Source organism: Arvicola amphibius, chromosome 6 (assembly GCF_903992535.2).
Source record: "Arvicola amphibius chromosome 6, mArvAmp1.2, whole genome shotgun sequence".
Taxonomy (NCBI): domain Eukaryota; kingdom Metazoa; phylum Chordata; class Mammalia; order Rodentia; family Cricetidae; genus Arvicola; species Arvicola amphibius.
The window spans coordinates 122,916,632-122,924,938 of record NC_052052.2 but is presented as its reverse complement, the minus strand read 5'-3'; the positions used below and the strand labels follow the sequence as shown (position 1 = coordinate 122,924,938).

Sequence of the window (8,307 nt, the reverse complement as noted above, 5' to 3'; positions counted from 1 at the left end):
AGGGAATTCCAGTGAGTACTGAAATTCACCTGTGTTTAATTTCCAACTGCTCAAAATACCCCTGATCCCAAGAGGTCGGTGTAAGAAAAAAAAATTGCATTAACAAGATACAAGGAAATGAATATACCAATTGAATTGTTGTGGGCTACATTTATAGTTAAACATTCTGTTGCTAGAACAAAACAAGTCACACTCACACCCTAGACCAAAACATTCTGTAGGCAAACCACTCTCTGAGTAGAATCCAAAATTATCTTCTTAAGGGAACTGGAATTTAGTTGGATCCTCAGACTTTTGTTTGAAGTAGGAACAATCTACTTCTCTATTCTTGAAGTACAAGAGCAGGCTATTAGCCACACCTGTTGACAATAGCCTTGAGAGAGCAGAACTCTCTGAAGTAAATCTAGGTGGGACCTTTGTTTGAGGTAGAAGCACAATAACCTTGAAGGAACTAGAGGTAGTTTCTAACTCTCTGACCTTTGGTCAATGTGGAAATAGGCTCACATTTTTGGACCTCCACATCTATTACCATCAGTAAATATTTGTGGGTTTGAGTTTTGTTTTGTTTTGTTCTGCTTTCTTTACTTTATGCATTTCAGGGAAAGCTGCCCATATACTTTTAAAGGCTCTCATTTTAGAAAGTCTCCTCTCTTTCTCCATATTTTCTCTTTGAAAAGTTACACATCCCTCACACACCTTTTATCAATGGTCTAGACACACAATTATAACTTCTGTAATGCAGTACACATAGCCTGAGGATCCCAATATGCCCCTCCTTGTAGAATGGACACTGGTTAGTGTGTAATCCCTGCAGACTTTGTTTCCTATTCAATCAGGGGGACAGGCAATTACTTTATCAGAGGGGGTATCATTGTACTGTAGGTCCTTTCTGACTTTAGAGGACAAGGACCAAAATGATGGTTGTCCTCTGTGGCCCTCTTGTCCTCATTTGTGCAGGCTTCCAAATTTTGTTGAACTCCAAGAAAGATGGTTTTACCAGTCTTGCAATTTTAATTTCTGGGTAATATACAACTTAGAAAAAGCAAACAAACAAAAACTCTAGTTTTAAATAAATTTTGGTTTTGTTGTGACTCAGTTTTCTCAAAGGGTTAAAATCTAACTAAACCAGCAAAAGTGTACTTAATTATCTTAATTAGACATACGTGTTTTGTTCTTGTAAGTCAGTTTTTGCAAATGTAACCGTGAATAGGTAAGTATAACTTTTGAGAATCTTAATTATTAAATATATATCATCCTTAAACACACTTGGGATATAGTAGAAAACAAAGCAAAGTCCTTAATATCAAGGAAATTTACATTCTAATATACTGGTAGTGGCTGACATTTATAATACCTTTAGTGTGCAGGAACCAATTCAATCACCAAGACAAACATGAATGTACTTTTATTACCTTCATATCCAGATGAGATAACTGAGACATAAAGAGACTGAGTCACAGGTAATGTGTGATTCAAATCCAATCAACCGATACATAAAACACATGGTCTCTTGCCCAGCATGGTGTAATATAACTGTAATCACACATTTGGGAAGAAAGGTTGCAGGCTTGCAAGAGGGTGGTCACCATGGAGTACAGAATAAGATCCTGTCTCCAAAAAATAAAGAAGAATCCCAATTTGTATATTTATGTAGATGGAAGATGGTGAATGGACAAGGAAAGAAGATGACAGGAGACAAATACATGTGAAGTGTTGATAAGTGTCTTAGAGAGAACAAACTAAATGGATATAGGAAATATCATAAAAGACAAAAAGAAAGGAAAGCTTCCAATTCTCTGTGATGTAGTCAGGGAGGTTGTTGTCGTTTGAATGAAAATGGCCGCCATAGGGAGTAGCAGTATTAGGAGGTTTAGTTTAATTGGAGTATGTATGGCCTTGTTGGAGGAAGTATACACTGTCGGGGTGGGTTTTGAGGTCTTCTATGCTCAAGCTATGCCCAGTGTGCTACATAGTTCTTTCCCTGTTGCCTGCAGGTCAAGATGTAGAAATCTCAGCTCCATCTTATATACCTGCATGCTTCCATGCTTCTCACAATGATGATAATGGACTAAACCTCTGAAACTGTAAGCCGGGCCCAATTGAATGTTTTTCTTTATAAGAGTTGTTATGCTCATGGTGTCTCTTCAAAGCAACAGAAACTCTTAACTAAGTTAAAAGTTGGTACCAGGGACTGTGGTATTGTTGTGATTGGCCTGACCATGTTTTCATTTACAGGAATATGAAACACTTTGGGGCTTTGAACTAGAAAAGCAGTTAAACACTTTAAGCAGGGCACAATGGGCTATACTGGTAGGAGCATGGAGGACAGTGGTGCTGAGAGTGATTTGAACTGTGGGCCTGGTTCAAGAGGTTTTAGAAGAGAAGAATGTTAGTACGTGGCTTGCTCCTCACCATGTACCCTCCCTAATGCCCAGATCTAGCTTGGGTTCCCCATCCAGTCTGGTCAGTCTTGATTATACCACCTCAAACCTCCAAGCCTAGACCACTACACATATCCAGGTCTCTGTATCCACATGACTTTATCCTGCCTATGTCATAGCCTACTATCAGCCCAAACCCAGCCTACACACCCTGTGCTTTTCTCCAGCCTGCTGTACCCATATCAGAAACAGAACAAAATCAGTCCACGTGCCCAAGTCTCATCACAAAACAATAAAAAGATTTTGGCATTTCACAATGTGTCCACATATTGAAAGACCACCTTCAATACACCTTCAATAGTATTGTGTTCTAGAGTCTTCCCTGCTGCAATATGCAGATATCACCTGTCACATTAGATATTGTTTTGTTTAATTTGTTTGTTTGTTTTGTTAGATTTGTTGGTAGTGGTAGTAGATTTTTTTTTCTTTTGCCAGAATAATGGGGGTTGGGATGGGGCTCATGAGCTAAGATTGGCCTTGAACTCCTGATTTTCCTGTCTCCATTTCACTCTTGTTGGGATTCCAAGTGAGAGCCACAAAGCCTGGCATGATAGTGAAATTGAAAGGAAACAAATTTTTGCTTTAAAACTAATACTTTAGATTAGAATAGATAGTGGGTTTCATCACAGCATGTGTTCTGTGGGGTGGACAAAGAACTGTTCATTCTGAAAAGAAGACCCACTTAAAGAAAGTAGATGTGTCTGGAAAGTAACATAGCAGGAGAGGATTGGATCTGCAGTACCAATCCCTTCTTGTGTTCAGGCAGATCATGGATTGGGTGGGTTGATCAGCTCACCAGCTCTCTCCCATCTTCACTACCAGGGTGAACTCTCTAGCATTGCCCAGACTGGTTCACCCTATGCAGCAAGGAGCAAGGGATGAGGCCAGTTCTCCCACTTTCATACCCTCTGGGCTGTCTCACCCACACCTATACTGCCAGAGTCAGCACTACTGTGTTGCCCAGGCAAAGTGCAGGGGCCACTCTCCCGAATGCCAGAGCTGGTAAGAGGGAGGTCATATAATATATTTTGCTCATATTCTTTCCCCTCATGCAACTCCTCTCAGATCCTTCCTACCTCCCCTAACTATACACTTCATGTTCTTTCTTTCCCTCTCTCAAAACAAACAACAAAGGAAAATCACGAAAAAAACCTAGTAAGACAAAAAAATACTAAAACAAGCCAAAACAAAAGTTATGCACACACACACACACACACACACACACACACACACACACGGGCTCCATTTTGTGTTGGTCAACTACTCCTGGGCATGGAGCCTGTCCTAGAGTGTGATTGATATACCTCATTGTCACTCCATTGGAAAAAAAAAAGCAAAAGCTGATTTTCCCTGACCTAGCAGGTATAATTGCAAATAGCTTCTTGGTTAGGGTGAGACTTTGTGCCCACTTCCCCTTCTCCATACTGGGGTTTTGTCTGGTTTGAATTAGTGCTGGCCTTGTGAGTGCTATCACAGTATCTAGGCACATATGTGATCAACCGTGTTGGGTCTGGAAGATGCTGATTCTTTGGAGTGATCTTTTACCTCTGGCTCTTACAATCTTTTTGTCTCCTCTTTGGCATACATCCTTGAGCCTTGAGGTGAGGGGTTTGATAAAAAACATCTCATTTAGGTCTGAGTGTCTCAAAGTGTCTCATTCTCTGCACATTGTCCATTTGTGGGTCTCGGTGTTAATTATTGTCTCTTGCAAGAAGAAGCTCCTCTGAGGAGGACTGAGCAATTGGGTACAGCAATATATTGTTGATATCATTGTACTGTTATGTTCATTTAGCAGAATAACAGTAGGAAGTTCTCCCCTAAGCCTATGATCCACCTAATAGCAGAGTCTTGCCCTCACTAACTGTGTCAGGGTTCTAGCTCATGGAGTAGGCCTTAAATCCAATTCTTTTAAAAGTAGTCAGTTATTCCTATTTGTGCCATTATTGCACCAATTTATTCTTTGCAGGCAGTCACTGCTGTAGGTTTCAGGTCTTGTGGCTAGGTGATATTGATTACTTTTCTCCTTGAGTAGTGTTCACAGCACCTTCCAGCACCATAAATGTTAGTTAGCAGCAGTGGAGTTTCTTATTGGGTACCAGCTCAATTTCTTCATGGTCTATGACATAATTAAGTGATATCTTCAGCAATGGGGTCTTACCATCAGGTTGGGAGAGGATAACCAATAGCCTTGGCAATAACTTGTGATGTTTAGACGAGCCTAGGGACCCCTTGGGCTAACAACTTATCAAGATATAATCCACTCATGTCATTAGCGGCTTGCAAGTGGTTTTGATGAAAACATTTAGCTGAGTGTGGTGATGCGCAACTGTAGTCCCAACACTCTAGAAGCTGCAGCAGGATGCCAGCAAATCAAGGTCAGCAATTCCCCATTTCAGACAAAACAAAATCAGAGTCCACAGGATGCTTCATAAGAATGTTGGGCCTTCCCATTCAGAATAAAGAATCATTTTTCATATCCCCTTAGTTGAAATGGCCTTCCTCAGAAGCCTCCTCATAGCTCCTATGACATCTTTGTTCCTCAGAGTGTAGATGAATGGATTAGCCATGGGAGTAATGACACAGTAAAACAGAGTCAAGACCTTGATGAGGTCTTGGGAGCCGTCTTCGGAAGGTTGCATGTAGATGTAGATACCTGGCCCATAAAATAAAGACACCACCAGCAAGTGAGATGAGCAAGTGTTGAAAGCTTTAAGCCTCCCAGCCGCAGAAGGAATTCGAAGTACAGTTTGGGCGATGTAACTATAAGACACAAGTATCATGGAGAGGGGACCCATTATCAAGAATGTGGCCACCACTGATAAAGTGATCTCATTGACTGTGGTGTCCCCACAAGACATCTTAATAAGCCCAGGCAGCTCACAGAAGAAGTGGTCCAGCATCTGGTTCCCACACAGGGGCAACTGTACGGTGAGGGTAGACTGCAGTAGTGAATTGGCCAGGCCAGTGAGCCAAGCAGTGCTGGACAGCTGCAGACAGAGCCTGTGGTCCATGATAACAGAGTACCTCAGAGGCTTGCACACAGCCACGTAGCGATCTAAGGCCATGATGCCCAGCAGAACACATTCTGTGCAGCCCAGCCAATGAAACACATAGGCCTGGGCCATGCAGCCTAGGTAAGTGATGTTCTTGTTGGGCCCCTGTAAGTTGAACAGCATTTGAGGGACAGTTGTGGTGGTGAAGCAGAGATCCAAAAATGAAAGGCTGGTAAGGAAGAAATACATGGGACTTTGGAGCTGGGAATCAAGCTGAGAGACCAGAATAATAGCAATGTTTCCCAGCAATGTGAACATGTAGGAGATCAGGAGGACAAAGAAGAGAGGACGATCCAGCCATGGGTATTTGGTAAAGCCCAAGAGAATGAAATCTTCTGGAAAACCTCTATTGATGAGCTTCATTGAATTTCCAAAGGAGAGCGGCCAGATAAAATCGAGGAAGAAAAGGATTATCTGGAAAAAAAATCGCAAGTTGGCAGGAATTCTGAAGACATTAGAAAAAAAATAAACTTTTTATGGGGAAAGACTGCAAATATGCTGTCCACAGAAATCATCACAGAGTCTCCAATACAAGAAATAATTTTTGGGGGGGGGGTTCGAGACAGGGTTTCCCTGTAGTTTCTAGAGCCTGTCCTGGAACTAGCTCTTGTAGACCAGGCTGGCCTCGAACTGTAGGCAATAATTTATAGGTAACCCTTCAAATGTCTGGAAAGCAGGACAAAGTCATTTTATATAATTTTATATAATGCTTTCTTCCCCCTCCCCTTTCTACTCCCTTTTAAAAAGAAACTTCTCATTGAAACATTTGAAATACCTGAACAAATCAGGATTTGGGCGGTGTGGTAGGTGGCAGCTTCTCTCTCCACTTCCCTTGTGTTAAGAGAACAACTCATCAGTAGAAAAAGAAAAGGACAACTTTTTGCTTTGCTTAAACATTTCTTCTGCCTGACTAAAGATGCCAGTGGAAGGCGGGCACTGTGCTGTTTTCCCTGACTCCTCACAACTAAGGGAGAAGGTGATTTATTAGAGTCAACCAATCAGATGCTGGAACCCAGGACTTGAATTTAGTGGAATGATAACACAAAGGGATGAGGGAAGGAAAGGGACTTCAGAAATTCAGAACAGACAGCCTCCTGAGTAACATCCCTGGTGACATTGCCAAAGGACACATCTGTGTAATCTCTCCCTTGGGTACCATCTTGATTATGTCTTCCTTCTCTGTTTTTCTGTTTTTTTTTCTGCTTAAACTGTTAGAATCACTATCATGCTTGCAACTAAGAGCCTTGACCAATAGATAAAACTGTATCAAAAAACAAGTTTGATAGAATTCAGATCTCTTGGAAGGACTGATGGGGAATAATCAGAATGAGTGTCTCTAGGGCATCGAGAGCACTGTGGTACTCACTACCCACTTTCCCATTCTAGACAGGCGGTACTCCTCTTGGTCTGATTAAGTTGCCTTCCTTGAAATGTAATACCTCTCAGGAAAATGAAAAGATGACACAGAAAAAGAAATATCTGCAAAGGGTATAAAACAAAATTCAGGGCTGGTGATGTGGCCGGGTGGTACAGCCCTTGCCTAATATGTGCAAAGCTATGGGTTCAATCGCCAGTACTACTACCAAAAAAGACTGTGACAATGAGATGCCATCATACAACTCTTGAAATGGACAAAATTCAGAACACAGACAAGACAAAATGCTAGAGCAAAAATAATACCAAACTAGAACACAGACACGACCAAGTGCTGGAACACAGACAAGACCAAATGTGAGAACACAGACAAGACCAAGTGCTGGAACACAGACAACACCAAATGTTTGCCTAGCACTTAGATAAGCCCAAGTGCTAGGGTAGAGAAGGACAAATGCTAGGGCAGACACTGGGCTGTAGGCATTCCCGTTTGCTGCTGGTCAGATGCACAATGGTTTAATCACTTAGAAGAAGTTCAGCAGATTCTTACAGTACTAAACACAAGCTACCAAACTTAGCCAGAGATTGTGTCCCTTGCTAGTCCCCAAATGTGCTGAAAAGTTATGTCCATTTGAAAACTTGCACACAAATGTTTTTAACTGCTGTACTCATAACTGCAAATACTTAGAAATAACTGAAATATCCTGTAACATGTGAGTGGATTAAAAACCATGGTATATTTAAATAATAGAACGTGAATCAGTACTAAAAACTAAACTTTCAAACCATGAAAAGACACCAGAGAAGGCAATCTGAGAAAGCTGTATACTATAAAATTCCACCAGACTGTCATCCCAAAACGGTGACATTGTAGAGACATGAAAAACATCAGTGGCTGCCAGTGGCTGGGGGATGTGAGAATCATTGCAATATCAAGATATGAGGACAGTAAAACCACTCCATAGCCTCTGTGCACACTACTCTCTGTAATAATGGATATATCCAAATGCACATTATGTACAGCGCCAAAGGTAAATTCCAGTGTAAATTCTGGATTTGGGGTATGAAGAGGCCCAAAAATGTGAGCCTATTCCACCTCGTCTGAAGGTCAAAGAGTTTGCACTGACTCAAAGTTGTTGACAACAACTGTGACCACACACCCTGAGCTAGGGCGTGGTTACTTGGTGTGTTGGACATTAAAATGATCCCTAGAGGTATATCCTCTCCACCCTGACCAAAGTCAGAGAATTCAAGCATACCTCTCCTCCTCCTTTTGATATAGGTTTGACCTAGGAAATGACTGCCTTCAGGATATTTAGTCTAGGGTAGGTTCACTACCTGAACAACAGAATGCTTTTTCTCATGAATTAATGGCTTGATGTTTCTAAGTATTGGAGCAAGTAACTGTTCTAGTTATCCTTTGTATCATGTTAAAGCAG

At 41.4% G+C, this 8,307-nt stretch overlaps 1 protein-coding gene across 1 annotated transcript; it reads right to left on the bottom strand.

The window, feature by feature from the left end:
* Positions 1-4,912: 4,912 nt before the first annotated feature.
* On the bottom strand, positions 4,913-5,857 carry LOC119817777 (olfactory receptor 2B11-like). The gene has a single exon (XM_038335185.1). The coding sequence runs from the start codon at positions 5,855-5,857 to the stop codon at positions 4,913-4,915; it is 945 nt and encodes a 314-aa protein (XP_038191113.1).
* Between the last annotated feature and the right edge of the window lie 2,450 nt (positions 5,858-8,307).